This window comes from Bombus huntii, chromosome 2, assembly GCF_024542735.1.
Source record: "Bombus huntii isolate Logan2020A chromosome 2, iyBomHunt1.1, whole genome shotgun sequence".
Lineage (NCBI taxonomy): Eukaryota > Metazoa > Arthropoda > Insecta > Hymenoptera > Apidae > Bombus > Bombus huntii.
The window spans coordinates 18058181-18083685 of record NC_066239.1 but is presented as its reverse complement, the minus strand read 5'-3'; the positions used below and the strand labels follow the sequence as shown (position 1 = coordinate 18083685).

Here is a 25505-nt window from a genome sequence, read left to right as displayed (position 1 = left end):
CGATGTTTCGGATATTCGTTACGAAGCTAACTGCGATTTTTCGTTTCCCGACTGGATGAAAGTCCTCGCCGGCGCGGAAATATTTTATTATTTTTCCAGTCGTGCGCTCGTGTTTGAAATATAAACGCGCGACGTCCAGTTGCGGTAATTAAAAGATTTTTTTTAATTAAAGCACTCGCGAATCCGTTCTCTATCTGGCATGCTCAGAGGATGCGAAAAGAATGTAATTTCGTGACCGTTTCTCTAATCAAGCGTCGGATCTTTTGATATTAACGAGCAAGAACGGATACAAGGGAATCAACGGACGATTAGCGAACAACTCGGCCAATTTCGTTCCTTCCTTTCGACGAAAGTGTCTCGAACTATGTATCTACGACCTTTTGCACTTAGATTAATACAAAATTAAGCTTCCGAAACAGCAACATTATTCCTTGTCAGAAAGCAAACTTTCATACGCGCTTAATCAAATATTGGGTAGACAACTAAGTGATTGTGGATTTTGTCATTAGCTGGTATTGACAAAATCTGCAATCCCTTAGTAGCCAATCCAATATAAATGCACAAACGCGATTAAACAATTTAGACGAGATTCTCTAGAAACAATCAATCCTAAACATTTATACACGCGTCGTGTACATTCCGTTCGTATCAAGATGCCCGCTGGAGAATTTCAATAATTAATTTTTTATCTCGACGTACTGCTTCGACCTGCGCGAGTCGACGTTCCAGGACGCGACGGTAAAGCGTAACGTAGCTTGTTCGAGCGAAATTTAATTTATTGGATGGACGGAATAAATCCCAGTTTATCCGATCGTAAATAATTTTTGGTCGGCACGACGCGATACCTTGATGCCGGCCGTTCCTCTCTGCGGCTGGCCCTTGTCTATTTATCAACGTCAACATTTCCATTTCCTGCGAGACAGATTTCTTTTACGAGCTGCATTGTGTGTCTTTCTCTGCACGATCAATCGAAATCGCATAACCCTGGCCTGGCCGTGATCGTTGCGCCCCGCTCGTTCAAGGGAAAACAAACCGCTTGAATTTTCTCGGACCCGATTCAGATTCGATCAACCACGATTTCAGCGGAACAATTCAACTCCTACGTAACACTGAAGCTGCAGAATGTGAAGTCGACGACAGTCACGGTGAAAGGGGCCAATCCATGCTGGGAGCAAGATTTTCTTTTGTAAGTACATGTCTGCGAACGTATTTATTAAGAAGAAAGGTCGGTAGGTCTGCTGAATTTACGATAGAACCCCGGTGAATATCGTCCCTCGGTATCCAATGTTTTCCACGATTTCCCCCTTCGAATAGATAAAAGCATAGGGATGAAACGGACGAAAGGGACGGACCGTTTCAATTTCGAATTTGCAGTTCACCGATGTTCCAAGTTCGCCATCTGTTGTAGTCTATCGCTCGTAAATGTCTGGATATTATTTAGATTTGTGCATATAACAGCGCGTGAATTGTCTTAAAGCGTATAAATCAATGGTAGATCGATAGAAGCGGTCTTTGCTACTTCTTTATGTAATTATTACAATGTACACATTGAATGTACATATTGAATGTACATATATGTATAATTTTATGTGCTAGACTAGATTGGCCGCATAGTAGTGACACACGTATGTGAATATGAGTGTTTGCAAGTATGTGTATGCGCGGTGTCTCAAGAAACAGATGAACGTAACTGTTCCGTTGGCAGTCTGGTATGGAAGATGGTGAGACAAAGAGAGTGCTGAAACGCGTGCAAATGTATATCGACGAAGATCCTTTTTTTCTTTTTTTTTATATGAACGTGGAGGAAATCCGCACGGACACCGGGTCGCTTCTGGGGAAAAGCGGCGTGGTAGTGCCGAACATATCGACGAAGATCCTGGAAATCGTTCATTAAATAAATCTGAAACTATTTTAATATGAATTCTAAATGTAACCTTAGTGTTCCTTTACTTTTATTTCGCCAATTAAGATGCACAATTCTCAATAGTACATTTGAATAATTTGTTAAAAAACTTAGCAATGATATATCTTTCTTTTATACGATAAAATATACAATTCATCTATACCGTCATTGACTTTGAATATCAATATTTGTAACGATGTCGGTTTACGAGAAACTACTAGCTGTATCCAACTTCTTTTGCCTCCGATAACGATATTTAGTGGGTCGGTGTTGAATGAAAATGATAAGAGTCGAAAGAAATCGACGAGATCCGAAGTGTGCGCGTTATCATTGCTCGTTCATTACTGAGTTTGTGTCCGAGCTCGATAACGTGGAGTTTTTGCGATCGACTATCGAATCCCTTTAAGAGCTAAAATCCTCGCTCACCTTAACATCCATAATTGATATAATAAATATACGCTTAGTTAGTACAACAAAATAATCTATTTGTTGTTGAAGATAATACGATTAGCTAATCGGTAGTTGTATCTCGTGGCTCGATCCATTTACATTCGGACTAGCATCCTTATTTGCTTTCTTTTCGCTCTTTTCTCAGTCCTGATGATATTTTCCGTTCGAGTATCGATTTCTCACGTCGACAAAAGCGAACTTCGTTCCTTTGCGGCACGGTATGGTATAATTACGCTTTAGAATAATTCTGTTGACGTCGTTTCCCGGTATGCTTTATCATTCCGATATTATCAGTAGTAGGTGGGTGTTGAGAAATATAATGTGGGATATGATTTGCTTATTTATAAAAAGAGGACGATGGCGATGGATGTAATATTCAAATATTTTCTGCTTGCTCTTTATTATTAGCCTAGTTTTCTTTTTCTTTCTCTCTCTGTCTCAAACTTTTTCTTTTTCTCATCCACTTTATTCGCGAGAAAGTTAGATTCTTCAATGAAAGTTCTCACGATGTAATTTTATTTTCGATATTAAATAGAACACGATATAAATTCATTGAAAAAGTTTATTTTGAAATTGCATTTTCCTAGATGACAGTGTAAAATTGGAAACAATCGGCTATATTCGCTAATACGTTGTTAATATTAGAACAGAAAATTCGGATAGTTCAATTTTCAGAATCTATTACGAGAATGGGCCAGCTATTATTAACAACGGTTCACTTGATTTTCAATCGCACGAAATAGTACGGGCTACGTGAAAAATATACATACATTAAATTTCCTATTATTTCAAGGCAATTTAAAGGGCCAGAAAATTCACGATTTGTTAAGGGGTTGTCCTGATTTAGTATGTTCTAAAGCAGCGTCTTTTTGTGATTTTCTTTAGAAGGGAAAGAAAGAAACGAAAAGCAAAAGGCAGAAAATAGCGTGAAATAAAAAATTGTGGCGAGTTTAAAGAAACAATGTGTTTCATAAAAAGAAAAAATAAACTTTAAGGTGCTATAACGATTATTTAAATAAACTTTTTGACGAATTTTTTTAGTTCATCGAGAAGAAAAATATATAATAATTTAATCCTTTTTTAGTTTTTTGTTTCAGTCAAGAATTACGAGGTGAATCTTTCCCATCATTTGAAAACTGCAGCTCATGAAATAGACTTAGAAATCTGTTATAATATTTTCTTTTTACTTTAAAAAAAATTCTTTAGTATTCGTTAAATATATATAAAACCGTACCTCGAAGTTCAATAACTTCGTTTCTTTCTTTTCCTTCTAAAAAAAATCACAAAAAGACGTTGTTTTAGAAAATTCTAATTCAGGACACTCCCTTTAATACTCACTCAGAGAAGCAAATTAATCGACGCATTAACACGCGTGTGTAATTTTAATACTCGATACATAGTATAAATATTCTTTTATGGCGTTGCTAACAGATCTCGCGGTTGATGCGACATTAAATCAGAATTTAAAAAAAGTGGAAAATGACGGAGGTGAAGAAAATATCTGTCTATCTACAGGCAGCATTGTAGTTGACCGATGTTCGAGCAAGAGTTATGGAAATTCCGAATGAAATTACGACGACGAGCAGCGTCTTTTCTAAGGAAGAACTTTCGTCTTAAAATCCCTCGTTCGATTCGACATGGCTGGTGTTCGCGAAGAAAGCACGCAGCCGCGTCCGTTTTTCCGTTTATACGAGTCGTGGGATAGCTTTCTAAAGACGAATGAGGTCTATCAAGTTATGCCAAGTTATGCGACGTTATGAACGTGATTCGCATTTCTGTCCCAATATGCGTCCAAGCTACGCAGATCGAAATAAATGGAAACGAATAATTCTACAGCGATTCATCGATTTCCCTATTTCGTCAAAGCTTTCGCTTAAATTTTCGTTTAAATTTCGCAACGATGTCGGATTCTGATTTACGTTTTTAACGATTACTCTTGCCTGGTTTACATTGTTAACGCGAAAATCAGATCGCGTGAAATGGTCGACACGGAGAACACGCTATTGATCGACCGTGTAAAATATATAAGGAGGACAATTGCGAATGGTGGAGGTGGAAAATAGGAGAATTTTGGATCTTAGCTTTCTGAAACATCCTTACTGGCGCCGTTAAATCCTCACTTGCCAAGTTGCGAACCTTTAACCTACTTTCCCTTTGGCGCCCCCCTCTCTGTACGCGGCCGGGCTGCATTTAAATCGTATTTATTTAACCTGTGACGAAACAACCGAAAATAAGAATCTCGACGATGTTATCGATCAATTTCCCTCGATTTAGAGCATCCGTATCGATTACGCTAATAATGCTGTTACGAAACGTCTATTTATATTTCCTATCGATCCATAACGATGTAAGAGGCAAAAAGAATCAACTGATTGGATTGCTGGTTTTCGATATAAAGGCACATTTATTCGTTGATTGGCCAACGTGATTAAGCAAATGCAAATTATTCGATAGTCTTAGTCGTTGTTTAAGTTTACTGTTCGAGACAATTCCCCTATTAAGATGTGATAAATCGTGAATTTAACGTCAACGTGACAATATCTGAAGGGACAGTAATAAGAGTCGTGGACGCGAAAGTCACGAGTCTGAATGTTGCTTTTAACAGCTACAGGGAACGAGAGAAGGATCAGTCGATATCGAGTCACCGGATCGTGATTCGAATGCGAATCTTCTATTTGCCGTTCTAACTAATTAAGTTTTCCAATCAGTCGACGAATTGTTTCCCCTTAAATCTAATGTTTAAACTAGAATAGTTAATCGGGTCGTTAACGGCGTAATCGTAAAATTCCTTTCAATTTCTATCTGTACTCGTTGTATTTCTACTTTTTCTATAGAGCGACGTACAAAAGTTTCAGATAGATTTTTCGCTTTATATTCGAGAAGCGATATCGAAAAGAATTTTGATCGATATCGAGTATGAAGGGTACGAGGATACGGCAAGTAAACGTGGTATTAGTTAAGATTCTTTAAAATATCGTTTCTGGGATATAAAGTGAAAAATCTGTGTGAAACTTTTACACATCGCCATAAGCGAGAAAGATTCTTTGCCAATATAATAAAACGAGAAAATAAGAAGCGAAAGGTGTAAAATAAACATTTGTTTGTTATCCAGCGAAACGAACGATATGAATACGGGCCTTCTGGTGGAAGTTTGGTGCAAGGGTTTCCTGTGGGATCGTTTCCTGGGCTACTACTACGTCCCATTATCAGAAGTGTCCTACATGAATGAGGTAACGTCTAAGCAGTCCTACAATACATCCACTGGCACGGTATCGACAGGGAAACAAGAACAACAACAACACATATCCTCTGACAGCATGCGAGACACGAACAGCAATACACAGCCACCAGACATCATCAGCACGGTACACTAATTGATACATGTAGCTAGCCAGATTTCTGTCTTACCAACACTGCAGATTAATTTCTAAACATGCATGCGACCCCGCTGTCATATTTCCGAGACGCGGTTACAGTAAAATCATGATTACACTCTCGACGTACACAGCTCCTAAACGGGAGTGGGTGTCCGTAATATTCGAGGATCGATTAGAAGCGGCGTGTCTCGATATTCCGTGCACGTGGCACTCTTATCACGATATGAACTCGATTTTCGCGTGTACGTCGACGTCGTGTATATTAAATGAACCCGTGCTCGTTCACGACGTATTTGACGTAAAGCCGGTATAAACGAAAAAAGAAAAAGTTAAGAAACTAGGAGAATAGGCAAGCTGCGGTTCTTCGGTAAAAATAGTACGTACTAGCTACCACGAAGTAATTTGCAAAATCGTAATCGATGGTATTCGAGATTTACGATCTAAACGTGTTACCGATACTTAACCGTGTACGTATATATTTCTCATGTTCGCTCGGTGCGCTGGTTGAATTGTTTCGCGAAGCGGCGGTATCTTCCGATCGGTGTAGATACAACTAGGCGCGAAGGAACACGATTGCGAAGTAGGGAGACGTTTAAAAGCGTACGAGTTCCACTTTACGACTGATCGATGATACAACACGTCAGGCAGAAATCCCGCGACACTTACGTGAAATAGCGGTAATTTTTTTCTGCTGACTAGTTTTCGAGTCAACGAAGTCAGCGTGTGTAATGTTGCACGGATTTGCTAAAAAGAATTAATCACCCTCTGGAGACCGATACCTCGAACCGTGCACTGTTTACCGTTTAACTTGGGGCACGAGGGAGTCATTTTTTCAAGGAACATCGACCAGACACGATCGACATGCAAGGTGTAATTAGTACATCGGGCGAGATCTTGGACCTCTTCTTATTACAAAGGACTGGTAGGTTTGTGGCGAAACAGAGATTCGATTCGTTGTTTATACGTCAGCACGAACTAAAGGCAGCTATTCGTCGAAGAACGACGTCAAAAGCACAGCGAATTCTTTATTCGTATCGCTCCCTTCCCCGTTCTGTTATTTTCCAAACGACTTTCCCGTAAACGCCGCGGGATCGCGCTCCATCGAGCATAAACTTTGCACGATTTTGTAACAGAGGAAAGAAAAAAGGAAGCGTGGCAAAATAAGGGCATGGGATATAAGGCACGGTATACACCGGCATACGGCATGCTGACAGGTTTAAATGGCATCGCGTGAGTGTAACTGATCGAGAATGCTGCTCATAAAAAAGAGAGGGAGCAATACGTGTGCAAACGACCGGTTTAAAAAATCCCGTGGATAGATCGGTGACACGATACATTGTCGTGGTAGGCTTCTGTAAGAGATTTTATGCCACTTCGTACCAGGTATCGCGATAGTAAACTCGCGTAGGACACAATGTATATTAATAAATAGGCCGCTGATGTTTATGCATTTACGAGAAATTTAAATGTGCAAAAATGTAAATCTAGTATGCTTAGGCATACGAAATGTACTAACGTAAGTAAAGTGGTTGTAAAACGAATTTTTATTTAGACTCCGTTTCTTTGGTCGTGTTCATAGAAACATGAATTTGCACGAGCATCCGCAGTGTGCTAATGGATAACACGGATGAAAAATGAGATCTTCCTATTTACTTGCTGATTATTTTAATTCGAATTTAAATATCTTGTCGCTACGTTCGTATGAATCATCTCTCGATACTCATTTTTCGTTAAGAACGATTTCATCGAATTTATGGGAATTACTTCTCCACATCAGTTTTTCATTAAAAAGTATTTTTTTTTTCATTCAGAAAGTTTCATCGAGTATTATCTCGAGTATCGATCTCTTTTTCGTTGTAGTAACACGACTGTGAGAAAGTGGTGAAATTTTTGTCGAACGAGTTAAGGGTGTTTGGAGCAGAGTAATGGACGTATGAGAAAAGAGTATTTGTTTAGTTCGAAGTGTGAGAGGTGCGAAAGTAGAGTGTTTGTTCTAATTGTAAGTTCTTGAGTCATGACGCGAACGAACGTTCTACGATCGCCTAAGGTTTTCAGCTGTTTTCCTTTCTCGTTATATATCCTTTCATATATATATATCACAGTGGCTGAAGAAAATAGTCAAACGCTCGTTATTGAAACAATATTACAACTAATATAAGATATACGTATCAAAATTACATATCTAAAATTTGGGACGAATTCGATAACATTCGTCGAATGTTATGAAACATTTGTGGGATGTTATGAGACATTCGTTACAATGACGTACAGAAACAAGGTCAGGAAAGTAATCGAACGTCTAGATATTAAGCGAATAAACAATGCTTTTGTATACGAAGTGGAAACATCGTGTAGTGAGTTTCTCGTTACGCTGTGAATAATATCAATTCGCGTACCGACAATGAGTTCGAAAATACCAGAAATTCGAAAGGGAATTGATATTAAAATTGTACAAAGATGGAAAATCATATAAGCAGATCGCCAAATTATTAAACGGAAGTGTGTCTACGATGCGTTATATTATCAAAAAACGAAAAAGCGAAGTAATAGTGACAAGAAAGCACCGTACTGTCAGGTCAAAGACACTAACTAATAGAAAAGAAAAAGCTATTATACGCGAAATAAAGAAGGATCCAAATATCTTGGCTACGAAGCTTACTCAAATGGTTGCCAACTACTTCGGGAAGAATATTCACGAGGAAATTATGTCGCAGAATTTTGTGACGCAATGATTTCCATGGTGGAATTCCAAGAAACCATTCGTTAACAAGAATCAAGCCAGGCGTTTAAAATCCACGAAGCAATTTATGAACGAAGATACTATAATACTTTCTGGGATAAAATTATGTTCTCAGATGAAAGGAAATACAATGTATTTAGATCGAATGGACATCGCATGTCTGGAGCAAAGCCAATTCAGAAACGAATATTAAACATTTATGTCCTGCTATGAAGCATAACGATGATTCCGTGACGTTGCGTGTACGGCTACAAATGGCACTGGGAATCTCGTTTTCATAGTTTGTATTTGTAGAATATTATTCTAGACACGTATAAATCTTGAAATATTTAAAAAAAATAATTTAAAAGACAACGCTAGAAAATTCGGATTATCAAACAATTTTTCTTTTCAACATAACAATAACTTCCAGTCAAACACGGTCGGAATCGCGAAAGAATTGTGAACGTGAAAGAATTATCGTACAATATGTGTAACATACGCCCCCGCAAAGTCTCCGGATTTTAACTGCATCGAACATTCTTGTGGGCGGAAATCAGTAAAAGATAAAAAAATTACGACATAACTTGGAAAGACATACTGGTAAAAAAGACAAAAATTTATTGAAGTATGGAATTATCTATCTGTTCGTTATAAACAAACAATCTGTGTGTTTTACATTACATTGAAAACCTTATACCAGATTTCCTCCTGTTTTCTACGCCAATAGGCTGAGCGCAGGCTGAAATTCGTAATTTCCGCGCAAACGTAATTTGCAAATTCGCGCGGGTAATATGCGACGATGCTGCTCTCATTAAAATTTTACGGCCAAAGAGTTCTGTTTTCCTTCGAATTTCCTTTATACAAGCCACAAAAGTAGTGCGCGGTCTACATAAGCAAGCAAAGAAAACTAGTCTCGTTTCCACCGTCAATTCCCTACTTTTGATTTATGAATCTTAAAATTAAGAATGATAGCGAACTACATATCTCCATCGATGTTTCAACTTATTATCGATATTCAAAATATTATTTTGCATTCGAGAATCCATCGCAGCAATTCCACTGCTTTTCGCTTTCTCTCTCAAACGCTGTTTCCTTTCACAATTAGCAAAGCGCGAAGTATCGACATAATAATTACTTCGAATCAACGTGCCATTCGTGTTTCATCATTACACATCGGATACCGCGAATTATTTCCAAATAATCTTGGAGATCGATAAGTGAACAATCGGCAAACACAGAGTAACAAAGGGTACGCGCACGAAGAAACGTAACGATATCGAGCGTTGCACGAACGGTTTGATTCGGCTACGGCTGTTTGTTTCGTAGAAGCGTTGGTCCATTCCCGATCGACCAAATATCGCGCGTGGCATCGAGTGGATCATCGAAATGACTGGATATTCTCGCAGAGCTCGCCGTACATGTCCGGTGGTGCACGTGAAATGAAACTGAAACGAGCGTTTAGTGTTTACACATGGAACGAACCTCGGATCAATTGACGCCGGTTATACGTTCGGATGGAAGTGTGTAACGAGTTTCAGGTTAGCCTTCATGATGTCGCCGTTGCACCGGTTTGGTCTGTGCATCGGTCCAAACCTGGTCGATAATGCGATTACCGGTGGACGCCAGTGTTTGCCTCTGTGACTGTCGCGAATCGGGGAAATAAAATGTGATATCTTGAAAGTTCCGCTCGAGGAAATCGCTGGTTTCTGCTCGCTCGAGAATTAATTCGATCGCCGCCGACAAAAGCTTCTTCATCTCGATCGAGTTCGATGTTTGATCGTCCTGAAAATCGTGAGAACCTCGAAGCCCGAGACACGTGTGTACGCCCGTGTGTACATCTTCGAAAGGATATACGGGATACAATTTTGAAATTACTGTTCAAGTTATTTCACTTCCTAAAATATTTGTGCTATGATGAAGATGGTTGTCCAAAAATGATAAAAACCTCGCCACGATTAATTCGTACAGCGATGTAGGTATTTCCAATGAATAAATTATGTACGTTACTGGTTTACGCGAAACTGCTTAATAAATAATTTTAATTCACAAGCAGTTACTCGTATAGTATAGCAAATATTGCTTTTAGTTATTAATTCATTGATTTTCATATTTCCGTAGCATTCGATTACCGTTAACGCGAACTGATTATAAAGCGATACTTATCAATGATGGTATACACGTATTAACCTTTCGATTAGCGAGATCGAGAATTTTCCCGATTCAGTTTTACCCTGAGCACGATTCGTCGATAATTGGAGAGTGTAGGTAGCATCTGATCCGATCTATCTCGTTCCGATTCCCTTATCTCTCATCTTCTCCATATCGATGGTTTCTTGTTAATTTAGAAGAGTAACGATACGATCGCGGGTGTAATTACGCGATGCCAGCGTTACTGTTAGCTTCGCTCGTATAACGCGATTTCATACTCCGTGTTTCTTCTATCATACTTTTGTAGCGAAACGTTTCTTTACTACTTTGCAGATAACCATCGTTGACAAGAACGATGGGATTAATAAAAACAATTAGAACAATTAGAGAAAACGTATTTAGCGGTGAATCACATTTAGAAAGGTTACAATGGCTTAAGTAATTGGCCTTTTCATCAACGGAAATCGGAAAATCACATCAACGGATCGTGTTACCGGTGAAACACGGTAGACTGGCCCGTCTATATGCAGAGTCCGCTTTCACTCTGGTGACACAGGTGAACTGCGAACTACAACAGGCTTACAGCTTACAGCCTGTCATAATCGATCCCAGAATTAGATTTCCTCTTGTTAATGTCATAGTACGCGCAGATCGATCGTTCGTCGACTAGGAAGTTATTTCTTCCTTTCACCATTTCTCCGTTTTCTCTTTGTTCGTTATCTAGCTTTCTTTCTTTTTTTTTTTCTTTTTTTTGGAGGAAGACGGTGAACTTCCTTTTATATCTTATCTTTCCACATCGTCTATATTTGTATTTCCTTGCCTTTTTCCTTATACTTTTTTCTTTTTCAATTGGCGTCCTTTACGTGCTTGCAGATTATTTTTACGCTAATGACAGTTCGTCTCCGTATATGAAATAAATAAATAAATAAATAAATAATGCGAGAAAGCAATCGTCGAGCGGAGCGGAGAACGATCGAAGTTTCACAATGAGGTAGAAGTCGAACTCGTAAAGGAACGAAATGTCTGCACGCGAAAGGTTCCGTTTGTGGTCACAGAAGTCGTTTCCATTGTTCCGTACAAAAATATCGGGTCTCTGTTCCAGTTCGCGATCGATTCGATATTCGGAAGGAAAACGCTCGTTCCCGTGGAAATCGAATGGCCGACTAATCGTCGGAAAAAGCGAAAAAAACTGTGTCCGATGATGGCCTCCGCTATTTACGCTTCGTCTCATTTCGCTCGCGGATTTACAATTCGTATTATGCTAATTAATAGCTATTAATAATTAACAGCGAATGTTAACGATACTTGGAAACATAATTTCACTTATCTTTCGCATCGTCCTTGTCGGCTATTTCTTCGTTCCGTAAAACACACAGTCCGGGAAACTCGGTGATATCGATTTGCATATAAAGTAAGTTGGTCGCTACTTAGAAGTCGTATGACAAATTGGTCGTGTGGAGCAATTTTACTTGGCAAATGGATACCTTCTTTATGGCGGCGGCCGGATTGATTGTTTTCACGCGTCTCGATGGCGAGAGAAGGAAAAATTACATTTCCTTATCGTACTTCTAATCTTAACATTCGTTTTGTAATGTATCGTCCCTTTGCATTAAAAGCCGCGTGATTTATGTGAAAGCGTAAATTATACAGAGACATCTCTGTCGGTGTATTCAAATGAATTTTATTACGCCTGACTATCGGTTCAAGTTTCCAAGAAAGTCTTAATAATAGAATTTTAATCATTCAGCCAAAACAGTTCCTTCGTTTAATTTCGTTATCCTTTTCTTTTCTTCTTCGAGATCCTTTTAATCGCCAAAGGTCTAATTCCTTTCTCTACATCATTCTCGAAACAAAAGGTGTGAAATCCACGATGAAATTAAGGTCCATTACGTCACGAATCCTAGTGGCCATTCCCCGAGGTTCTTGAACCTGTAAGATATTTTCCTGCGAGAAATTTCGACCGAAGAATTCCTTTATCTACCGTTCTTTCTTCGTTCGCGAGACTCGGTCCACTGCACTTTCATACGACGATAAAAGGGAATTCATGCTAATTAAATTGGACGGCTTCTTTATCAGAGACGAACAGAAGAAACGAGGGCGTGACCATCCTTGCATTCAACAAACGTAGTTTTTCTCTTTTTGTCAGTGAAATTAGAATACTTGGTTCGAGAACTTCTCATCCCTGTTCGCCGTTTCTCGTTTCAACGTTTTCACGATGTGTAGCTTACTCGCCGTTCCTTATCCTCTTTAAATATAAAAGAAAAAAAAGGGAAAATAAAGAACGCGGAGAAACGTTAATTGCATAACCGAATATCGATCTTCGATTAAAAATAACTCGATATTCCTTTCAGCTACTTATTCGGTCGGTTAATTTGTCCGCGGTAACGAGGATATCGAGTTATAATAATATTCATCCCGTTCCCGCAAGCCGATCAATATTTTTAAAACGAGACCCAATTTAATGAAGTCAAAATAGAATCGCAAGGTTCACGAGGTCGCTTTGACGCGTAGAGAAGCTGCTCTTTAAATGGGACGCGACGACGTTTCGAGCGCCGGTGAATTTGAAATGCAGCCGTAAACCGACTGAAACGGTGAATCGGATTCGACGAATAGTGGCGATTGCAAAGCGCAAGAGCTTAAAACAAAAGGAAGCGAAAACTGGAAGGCCCTGTTTGCTTTTTTCCGCACGAAGTGCACCAAGTGCATCTTGTCTTTCGACGGGAGGATCGAACAAATTAAATTAGAGGGCAGCCTTACCTCGGATAGGGGTGTAATTCAGTCACGTGCGAGTAGCTACCCCCTCTTTTATACACATTCGAATACTCGTGTCGCTCTTTGGTTGGCAGGCGCAACCATCTTGCACAGATTTGTCGTAATCTTCTTGTAAGCGTCCGAGCAAACGATAGGCAATAATCACGCTGTATACCTACGTTTTATTGTCCATGTAGGTATTCCTTTCTGCCTGTATCTTTAAGATCATTCTTAACGGCCCAAGTAAATGGGATAATAAATTTAATCGGAAAGGAGAGAGTCGAGTGATATTCTTCGATTTTTCGTTGATACACGCGAAATCCTCTCGGTTAATACGATCCTCGGAAACAAAGACCCGCTGCGGCTACTTCGCGGATATTAAACGCTTTCCTATATTACACCAGCTATGTTATAAACGCAATATCCGGTTTTACGACCGTACGATGGCCGCCATAAAATAACAGAAATGCGAAAATTCTTCATCGGAGAGACGACAATGCTTCTATCGACTTTTGAAATTGATTCAGAGATTACTCCAGTAACCGACGAGTCAAGTTTCTTTTTTTTTCGAAACGGCAAAGGAAACAACAACGGATAGGAAACTAGAAACAGAGATTAGGCGAAGAAGAAAGGGAAAGATCCTGGTCGCTGCATTTGCCAGGAATTTCTCTGAGAATGGAGCAAATTGAATTACGAAGTAGCACGAGTAAGAGTTGCGTTTTAAAGGTGGCATTCCCGTAGTTTTCTTGACTTTGAAATCAGCTGGAAGGCAGTGGCATATAGAAGCTCTCGGTACCACTATCGGCAGCTCCGTTCCCTGGCAACGATATCCTTCACGGTTCCATCACCACATCACCGCTGACAATCCCTGAGTGTCTTCTGGCTGTGACGTCACTTGGCGCATAGCCAGCTCGCAACGCTCAATGAAACAGTCGGGGAAGCCAAGGCGACGTGGTTCACGTAGCTTTACGCCGGCGTTATGTTGCTGCGTGCACACATTCGAGCTTGGACTTGTGTGGCAACGACCTTCGCAAAAGATTTCCTGGATTTGTTCACGCGCTTCCCCCTCTCTTCGTAATATTCGTATCGCACAGTCGCGAACAGCGCACAAAAGAGAGAAAAAGAGAACTGTCGAGTAAACAATTGGAATTTTACTGGGGAAAATCGTTCGAACGTATCGTCGTTTGATATTTAAAAGTCATCGAGCGGAGAGAATTCCCGAAAAGTAAACGTTGATTGAATAAAAAACGAAATATATTTACATTCGCAAACAGAGAGTACGTGGTTATAAGCATCACGGTTCACGTTCATCGTGGGAGCAGAGGGAAAACATTCGTAACAAATTTCTGTTTGCTGCGTTAATTGTCTTTGCCATTGTCCCATTCTATTCTATGTCGAAGTTCATCGTGGAAACCGCGAGAACGCATTCGTGTAGTTACGATCGTCCCTGTCCGAGTTATGAAATGTTCCGGTCGTGGTTACGAAAAGAGGATTGATGAATCACCGGCAAACTGGTTCCTTCATATTTCTGGACGATCGATCGACAACCCTGGCGTTCCAGGGCTAGCGACAGCTGCGTTGACGGAAAAGAGGACGGCAAAAGTAGATAGACGAGGAGAAAGGAAGGGATAGAAGGCTAGCGTAAAGGTGTAAATTGGTGGGAAAGGGAGAACGAAACGAGGAAACGAGGAAAATAGAAAAGTACGATAGTGGAGGAACGAAAGAGACGGCGATAATACGAAGAGCGCTAGATACAGAAACGATGCGCGAAAGAGAGACAGAGTTAGCCAGAGTTAACTGATAAACGGTGAACAAGGAAGATGACATGAAGGATGCGGTAACGCGTACACGGTGGAAAGGATAACAAAGGCGTGATGACGAACACAGAAAAAGGGGCGAAGATGTGGCATGGCAAACATGGAAAATGAAAGAAAGGGCGAAAGAAGAGGAGGGCAAGTAAAAGCTGAGGAATGAAGCGAGATTTGTGAGTGGAAGCCGAGGGCAGGTTGCTTTTCCTGTTGCGAGGACAATCTGGGTCAAGCCCGGCTTAAAATATTCATAAAGCTGCACGCGAGATCCACGTACGACCGGTTCGATTCACATTAGAAATGCGCTGACTGAGGTATGTCAAGTAACTCTAGAGGGATGACGATGAAACATCACCGTTGATTCGTCCTCGCCTGTATTAGTGATCAGCGGTAACCGGTGTTCGTGCACGCCCACTCCTTTCTGACAGAGGCTTGACAAAGCTCTTACCAACACCCTCCGCCTCCATTTTCCTGTCCCACGCGGTGACGGTCTGCCGTTTCTGGCTGCTTCGGGGCTGCATACGTCGCGGTAGCGACAAAATCCTTGATTTTACCAGTCGAAGAAAGCTTTGCCCGCGCGTACGAGCGAATTTCACTGTCTGAAACGTGTCAGGTCTTGAAAATGAAAGTTCAAACGCGAACGGTATGCTGCCGAAAGGAATTCCGGTCGCCGCTCCAACGTCCCCTTCGCTCCACGTCAACGGTGAATACTTGCCGAATGACTGGAATAATATCTTCATTCTCCTACAGAGCCAGCGTCCATGTGAAATTATTGCGATAATCCGGATCCCTTGTGTTTCATGATTAATATACATACTCGTACGTCGTACGTATGCTAGTGTATATTACGAGATTAGCGAAACGAACGAAGCGACAAGTAAAACTATGAGGAATCTCTATGGTTGGATTCCGTAACTGACACTCGAGAGAATCGATTGGAATTGTACCGATAGAGTAATCGATCTTCCAGTGATTCCAAGTTTTCGTCAAAAAGGATTACTTTCCGGAATTTACATTTTCATTAAAACGACTTAAAATCTCGCTGAGCGGTGCTCCGTCAATAATGTCGTCCTTCGTTTCGTTTCGTTACACCGAAAGAGGGATTTGTCGTTAATCGGGGATACTTCGGTGCTTCTTTAATGCGTTCCATTGCGCTTGAGGATTAAGACAGAACCACGTTCGAAGCTAATCGCACCCATGAATGCTTTCTGTGAAAAAAATTGCCCGGATCTATCCGCGTGTATAAACATTCGGTGGAAGATAAAGAAGAGGAACGTCGAGAGGTCAAGGTATATCTGAGCTTGATGGAAAAAAGATCCAGGCTCATCTTCGTGATCCATGGAAGATCTCAGACTGATGGATGATTCCTTGCTAACCAGCCAGTGAAAGCAGAGTGAAAGGAAATTACGGATCGATCGACTTTGCTTCCTTCGTCTCATCTTCGTCTTTCCCACTTTTCGTCTCCTTGCCCCTCTCGAAACAAAAAGGAGTGGACGCCACTAAATTGTTTCTCTAATCCTCGAGAAATCACGTCTGACCGACACGTGGTCGAGTAGATCCTCGTCGTGTACGCTCGTTACCTGGATACGGGCTAAACGAGGTTTGCCAGGAGGTCAAATCTTTGGCTGGATTTTCATTTGTAGCGAGCAAACTCTAGCTGGAGTTACCTGTTTGCTCTTCCTTCGTAGATTGACGTGCCTTCGATATGCGAATTGTTGACTCGAGAAATTGACGAACGACCATCGGCTAACTCTTCTTTCGTTCCCTCTTTTTTGACCGACGTTCGTTATGCCACGGCGGATCGTGCCGAGCCACAGCCGGGAATTTGATTGAGTAATCGCGGTTTATCTATCCCCATGTAACATTGGCAGTATCAGTTTTGCGGTATCGTTGCGTGACAGATGTCTAAACAATTATGGAACAATTATAGTCCCTTTCATATATCTTCTATGTGTCAAACGATCGAATTTTGTTTCCATTGGAGCGACGAATTTGAAATAGTATTGGTAGAGTCTAATCAACGTTTAAAATTACTTCGATATAATAATTAAATGAACTTAATAAAAATAAAATTGATAGAATATACAGTACGCAAATGTAACTTGAAATCGAATAAATATAAAATGTCTGCATGAATCAGGATTAATCCAGTTTGCGATATCCTACAGATAATTTTTTTAAGCAAGGACTTCGATATTGACTGTCCATTGTAATCAGCGATATCAAGTATACAAAGGGAATTAACATAAAGAAAGAGGCAGGATGGAATTTTAATTCCCCGCTTAATTAACCAAACCCGTTATCATTTGCCCCTTAATGATTTACATTTCTCGTCAAGCTGAGCGAAATAACGCTAGCACGCAAGGAGAACTGCCATTGCATATGTCAGACAGATCGTCGGTCTTGTCGCCCGTAACAAATGTGCTTGTAAGTAGATGCAGGCCTGCAAACGTCAGACGTAGGAGCTCGTGTCTTCGGATTCACGTGATTAATATACACGTATTCCGCTCAAATAGGCAACTGGTATCCCCATCGCGCTATATTTACAGCAATTTCCACCTGACTTGCTGGAATCCGACGTCACATGTTCGCTATGCCTCGATTCTAAGAAAATTGCCCCATAAATCGAATTACGATTAAAAGTTGTTTTTATTTCGGGTAATAGCAGCCTTCAATGGGGGCATTTTTTATTAGTCTTTTTTCAGATGTCTCATTCTCGGTTTGCCTTTTTCTATCATTTATCATTAGTAGACTGTAGATGCTTGTACAGTTTTATATTATTATGAATACGATTAAAGAAACGTAAATCAAGTATTTGTTTTAATTGCTAAACGTCATAAACAGTACTTTGTTTCGAATATTTATGTTATGTTATGTATGTTATGCATATTTGTTTATCTTTGTTCCTATAAATCCATAAATATCCACAGTTTACTAATCTGTCTGCAAAGAAATAATACTGCATTTTTATGGTACTAGTTTTTCGCAGCTAAATTTTTAAACTTATTTGAGCGTCAGAATTCCAATGTTACACGTCGTCTCGATTTTAAAAAAATTAACGAACTCGCGGTTTACAAAAACTCAGTCCTTGAACACGTTTCTCGACACAGATATATGTACGTGTATGTATATATTCCGTTCAAACTAATAGCCAGCATCGCTGTACTGCCGTAACAGGTAAAATAGAGCTTCCTAAGCTTCGAAGCTTATCTTAGCCGGCACTTTCTTTCGACGAATCATGCTAACAGCATCGAATTTAAATTTTACCGTCGACATCTTTAAACGACGTTTCCTCCAATTTACTACATCGTAATTTTCCCAGAGCATTAAATTTTCCAGCCGAAAGAACATCCAGCTAAACATACTTGCGTCCGAGTTAACGACGTTTCTCACAAGAAACGTCGCAAACAGACGAAGAGTTCGAAGGAACGTTCATTATCGCGTTTCTTCGTTCCTGTAGCAAATTGAAGGATGCACCATGTTTGTCTTGGCGAAATCCTCCCTTAGAGGGGGAACTTCGTCATTAATATACTTCATCGGATATCTCCCTTGACGGAGACGGAAATCGTCGTATTCGTTCGCCTTGCGCGATGAATTCGTGCGGCGCAGCCTGACGTTCGTAATCATTTCTAGTCAGCTCGAGAGTCATTGTGTCGTTGCGCTTAATTGCGGAGGTGTCTTGTCCCATTCGCGAGTATCCACCAACGTCAACCTTCGTTGCGACTGTAATTCTCTTTTTGTCCCGGCCCGGTTCCATTGCGAATCTTTACATTCACGTGATACGGCCACCATCGCAACCACGCTAACGGTGTCACCAGTAAGTTCGCAAAAAAGATACAAGCGGAAGGAGAAGTGAGAGAAATGCGATAGACGTTAAGAATCGTGTCGCCTACTCTCTTGTATATCGTGATACCTTGAATCAAGATATAACGTGTGTTTATGACAAAACTGTTCGGGATTTACGATGCATTGGGTTTTTATTAAGCTTGACCTTTTTACGATCTTTACGACACTTATCGAAATTTATTGGTATTTTCTGGTGATTTTTTTATGGTTGCGAAACGTTCATATCGATGATCGTACAGGATTTATTGATGCGCTTTCTTTCTGTTTTGCGAGAGATAGAATCTGTTTTCCGAAAGTATTTTCGGTAAATACTTAATGATTTTGTGTAAAGTGATTGATATACTGCACGCAAATAAGATGTAAGTGAATGGATCGTTAGAAAGCACGTAGAAATTTAATTTTCTAAAAATATATTTCGATTACATTCTTCTTTAGAGTTTGTTCACATAAGACATGCTCCATTTCTGTAAAAAAGCTAAAAGATAATAAAACGATACTTACATTATTTCATCAGCCAGGTCAGAAATTTCTTTTCAATTATGACTAATTAAATAATTTCGATTCGCACGATCATCAAAACTATGCGTATAATCCTAATACCTCGTCCAGTCAATAAATTAACGGCATAATATCAATTGTTTGAATATCATTGCTATTTCAAACGACTTGTCATATTGATTAGATAATATGGATATTCGTATTATTGAACTAACATGAATATTTGTTCGATCCAAATAATTCTCGCGTGGTAAATTTACATGCTTTCAGTCTCATTTTATACACATCTCCTGCACTGCAATATCATCGTTTGCTAGATTCCGTAATTCTTTTTTCAACGACTGGCCAGCTTTCGGACCAACCGAGTTCATTTGGATAGAAGGAACGCGATGAAGGGCCGTTTTGCTTGTGGCGCTAGCACGGCCGAACGAGAAAGGAAAGGGCAAAGGAAACGGAAATGACGGCCGATAAATTGGAGAAAACTTGTTTCCTGTGCGGCGAGGGGACTCGTTGAGAAATCATATTGAGAAATCAAGGCGCCTGATGAAAGTACATATTCGTTTGGTGAGCGAACGACAGATCGATCGGCTCGCTTACTTTTCCACTTTATGTAGCTGTGGCCGCTGTAGGCCGCGGCCGGTACGAGTACATCTTCCTCGTGGCTCTCTTTCCCCATTCAATCTCCTACTTCTTCTCACGTGGTCGTCGCTATAATTGGGCTCGGTTGCCCGGAAACAGATTGATACCGGAATGGGAACAGAAGGGACACAGTGTGCGTCACACCAGCACCATCCGTGACTGCTAACCTAATTTGCGTCTCCCTGATAGCACCATAATCGTATAGAATTAATTGGAACGAATCTTCGCCAAGATAGCGGCGCTGCACTTTTGCCACGGCCACCTCGGAAATGTCGGTCCTCTCGGCTCGAACGCCGCTATCCCAAACGAAAACAAAGTTATACTTTTATAACAGCTGTAAGCAGATAGTCGGATGATTATATTCGTAGTACGGACAAATTAGTTGTAAATATTGCTATGAATAAGAGAGAAAGAGAGATAAGTGAGCGGTAGGAGTGTAGGTCGATCGATCTTGTACAACAATAAAAACAATACGCATAATGAGCATAATGAGTTATATCTGTCACCGAAGCTGGAGAAGATGTCGCGAACAAGAAGACATTTTGATTAGCGCGCCTTCTCTTTGTCTTTTGACTTTCCTGTTTTCCGTATCCCCGTCATCGTGTCTACAGATTCTATCGCTTTTCATTTTCGATGTTCGAGCAACGTTTTCATCCTTTCGTCTGTCTCATGTCCAATCTGGAAAATTAAATTTTACGTCAGTTGAGATGCAAGAAAAATCAATAGCCGTTGCTTGTACGTTTTCGCTATATATCATACAGACATGACTTACTGCCATTTCGACGGTCAATAGATTTTAATAGAAGGCTTGAAACGATCGTTCGCGTAATTGTATTTCCCTCAGTTGATTTTTCTATAGCACTAAGCAAAAAAATAATTTTGCAATTGAAGATAATTTCCTAAGCGATAACGACAACTTTGAATTGCCGGTTTGTTTTTCCGCGAAGATCACAGAGAGAATTTCTTTGCATTCGTTAGTACGCACTATCGCGATATCTATTTTTATATTCCTGCGAGATTGCATTAAAAACGATTATACTTTGTATTTTTCTACGGTATTTCATTTTCATTGATGCAATAGAAATCAATTCGTATAGTTAGAAATGGAAATTGCTTTACTAAAAAGATCAGTTAAATTTTGAAGCTAGAATTAAAAATACCAAACAGTGTGGCTTCGTGCATTTTAATTGCGTGAATAAAACACGTTTATAGTTGATGAAATTACGTTGAGTCGTTATCTGGCGCTTATTCTGGTATTTGCAGATGCACCGCGGGTTATTAAAATTTTTCATTATACAGCTGTGAATAACTCACTTTTTCATGACCATATGACTAATAACGTGTTCATAAAAGCAAATTTTTAATAACGATTTATGCTTGATCTCGTTAAATATCAAATATTAATTACTACGTGTTAGAATAGTAACATTGATACCTGGGTGTTTAAAAGAGAATTTTACATATACAATTACATGTGTATATAATTATAGAATTCTTAAAAATACATTCATTCGGAAATACGATTCATTTAAAAAGTAATATAACAAATTTTTCGACACGGACGTTCTGAAAACTCTATGCCGCATTATTCAAATTTGCCGCGTATTTAAGCAGTACTGTTATAACTTTCTCCGATAGATAGAGCGATTGTAGCTAGAATCCAAGATGGAGATGTGAAACGCGGTGCGTGTGAAGCGAATAACGGTGTTTCAAATTTCCTAACAAGCAACTTGGTGTGTACTTTTTGAATTAACGATAAATATATCAGAATCTTTGTAACGAAAGTGTGGATAAGTAGCTTCCCGTAATAGTAACATGTGAGTTTTGGATTGGGAGCGAAACATTGGATTTGGCGCGTTTCTACTGTCAGATGACAAGATTTGAAATCACGAGGTATTTATCTACGATGAAAATATACGTACATACACTCAAATATAAGTTTTAATCGTACTAAACATACGTTCTTTTAAGGAAATATGATATTATTGAAAACTCAAGCTGATAGAGTTATACACTACGACAGGGTTATGGATATACTATATATACATACATACACATACATACATATTAGACATCTAGCTCCTTATCGTGTAAGCTGTATTGAAATAAAACGTAGATCAGGATATGAGAAGTATCTATTATTCTCGTAAAGAAGATTGTTTACAGGAGAATATTATTTCCTTTTAACGTACAAAAATCAATTTAACTTTAGCGTTCACACTGTTTCGGAATCAATTTAGATAAGAACAGTTTATTCCTATGGGATCTCGTTGGTAGTAACGTCACCTTGGTTCCTGGAATACTATAGTCTGGAAATTACTTTAATCTCGAAGTAATTTTGTCATTCAAGTTACTTTAGTCCTTGGAGGTTATTTTGACTGAAGCCAAGGCTGAAATTACAGTAATTTTATAGATCTGCTTTTAGGGCAGAATTATATCAGATTAGAGGTTATTTTGATCTTTATTCATGTGTTGAAAAAGTTTCTTTTATTCCAGGAAATACCAAGAGATCATTTTCGTCTTTGGGTTACCATATCCTAGAAGTCAGCTTGACGTCGAAGACTTCCTGTCTCGTAGGAAATTCATACCTTATCAGGGGTCACATTTTCTTTTGGTCTACCTTGGACTCAAGATCCCCTTAGTATCAAGGTCACAGAGATTAGAGGCTTCATATCTATAATATCCTAATATCACAGCATCGTTAAGGTTTCTAGATTGCCAGCGTTCTCAGATCGTAGATTATCGAATTTATTAAGATCGTTACGACCATTAGAATACCACAATAATGCTCCAAAATTACATAATTATACCCTAAATTCCACTTTCATAAGAAATTTAGTACCCTATACCGTGATTGTATCGTGATATCATAGTCATAGTCATATTGTTTTTATATTGTCACTTAATGCGTATATATTATGGAATATTGTTACCTTGTGGTATTCTTGTTAATTTTTCGATTAACCCGCGTACAATACTTTTCCTATTTGCGAATAAAACAAGATATTTGCAGACATATTTAGCCACAAAAGTTTTAACTATATTTCAATTCGTTTTCTTATTTTCTCTTATCTATCACGTAATATAGATATGTTTACGTACTACGATCAGTTAAGCAAGTACGTTAAATGGCATCATTGTTTAAGCGATCTATTAGAGTAGTTTCGGAGCAACGGCATTAACAATGAAACGACCCTTTCCTAAATCTCGAAATTTGTAGCTACCTATCGATATTGTTACTATCGAAGCACGAGCCACAGTAGACGTGGTTCATTATCAGTTTAGTTAATGGAATAATACCCATGACTATATCATGTTGTTAATAACTTCATCGGTAGGTTTACATGCGTTCCGATAGGAAAATATTTATATATATGAAACGCTTCTCGTTCCCTTTACTTCTTCACATAACATTTATTTTTGCTCTGGATTTTTTTCGTGTTTTATTCGCAAAGCCTCTTTCGATTTCGAATACTTGGAAGTAAAATTAGTAAAGTTCACAATTGTAAACATCGTGATCGTTGACCTTGTCTTCCTGCGTACTTTGTTCATAACTCACGAGCGTTCTCATTCTCCGGTCTTATTATATACGTAAAGTTCTTTCTAGATAAACAGCCGGATTTCTATGGAAACGGATTGGATAAATACGTTTCTTACTTTCACGAGAATCAGCTCCCTAAAATAATCCCTGTTTGTTTCGCAACACGAGTCAGAACTAACGTGTATTATCCATTCACTTAAACGAGATATTTGATGAGAACGTTAGCAAATAAACATCGCGTCTCTTTCTATTTTTTCTCTATACATCCACAGTATTTCTCCGTAGAAACATGTGAAAATTCTTGGAGATATTTTCTTAAAAACTCTTAATCCTTTCCTGACGCAGAAATATTTTATTTTACAGCGATAAAGCGGAGAGCAGACTGAAAGATAGACCTTTTGCGTCTATGTGATACCTAAATTTACTTGAAACATAAAATTTGTTCGTATAATATAATGGAGTAATAGTACGTAAATGTAACAGAAAGCGATAAACGTAAAATACCCGCATGAGTTCAGGACTGGCACAGTCTTTCGAGTGATAAAAATCGAATAACAAAAAGAATTTTTACGTTCATCGTTTAGAACAAATTAGGATATCAACGTTAATCCTATGAAGTAGATTGCGAACGTTCATCCACTTATGGGAAACTTAACAAATACGGCACTGATATGACATTAAGCTTAGTTGCGCTGATAAAATTTCTCGACTGTTAATGGTTAAAGTAAAATTATTCCGCCATTAGATTTTCAATTCTTCGATTTTTGTCGATTGCTCACAGAAGAATAAAAATGTTTGTCTTTGGGCAACGCTGCGAATTCGATCGCTGTACCTGGAATAAATTTTTAACGAATTCCTATGTCGGATCTCGTATATGCCATTAAGTAGATGGCCGGCACGGCCTTTAAATATACGTACAGATTGTCGAAAAGGATCGGTTCTGCACGTAAAAATCCAAATTAACGGGAACAAAGGTCTCGCTGGAGCGTGATTGATTTGATCGCTCAGCCGTCACCAAGCGTTTAAGCCGCAAATCCGCCCTGGAGTTTGAGGTTGCGCTTTTTTTAAACGATCAAATATATGGAGGTTTTACAGCGTCGCGTCGCCTCTTCCTCCCTGGCCAATCTATCGAATTTTTTACGGTTCTGTAATCACGCATAACAATCAGTTTAATTTGGTAACGACCGTGTGCACCGACTGCGGTCAACTTTAATGATTTGTTAACGTTCCAACGTTGACCTGCTTTTGACTATTTGGCTGCCATAACGTGTCGGATAACGTTTAAGGATATTAAAAATAGGACCGTCTTATTTTAACCTGATCTTTAATTAGATACTCCGGAGTATTTGCGTGCCTCGTATCATTTTTTTGTTGACTGAAAATGTTTATTAACGTTGCAAGTTACGTGATAAGCAAGTGCATATGCATTTTCGATCCGCTTGTAACTGGCAAGCTTGTAACTAGGCAAGTGTGATATTTTTGTCGTTATTATATTATGTTTTTAGGTAGATTTGTAACGCATCTCTAGGCAGTAATTTAGTTTAGTATATTAATCGAAAATATTAGTCGAAAGAGTTCGAACTTTGTAATTCGGAGGTAAATATATCAGGAAATTTATTATTGAAAGTAAAGTACAAATAGAAATGAGAAATGAAGGGCAGAGATAGCAAGCTACGAAGGATTCACTACACTTGTTGTATCTTTTCTATAATTAAACGTCATATTTTGCTCATGAATACAATGCAAAGCTCTTAACGAAAATTAGATTGATCGCCCATTGACGTAAAATCTTAATCCTTGCTAAATGAAAGCTATTTATTCA

The 25505-nt window shown here is 39.2% G+C and overlaps 1 protein-coding gene across 7 annotated transcripts in view; it reads left to right on the top strand.

Annotated features, from left to right (window-relative positions):
- Positions 1 to 25505, top strand: part of LOC126874335 (protein unc-13 homolog B-like) — a 379726-nt gene that overhangs the window by 32598 nt on the left and 321623 nt on the right. For 4 of the 7 annotated variants that reach the window (XM_050636332.1, XM_050636313.1, XM_050636323.1 and 1 more), the window contains exons 3-4: positions 1084 to 1186; positions 5466 to 5718. In XM_050636332.1, the coding sequence (XP_050492289.1) occupies positions 1084 to 1186; positions 5466 to 5718 (356 nt within the window). The remainder of the gene's footprint in view (positions 1 to 1083; positions 1187 to 5465; positions 5719 to 25505) is intronic. The other 3 variants (XM_050636351.1, XM_050636341.1, XM_050636331.1) reach the window with 1 other exon arrangement.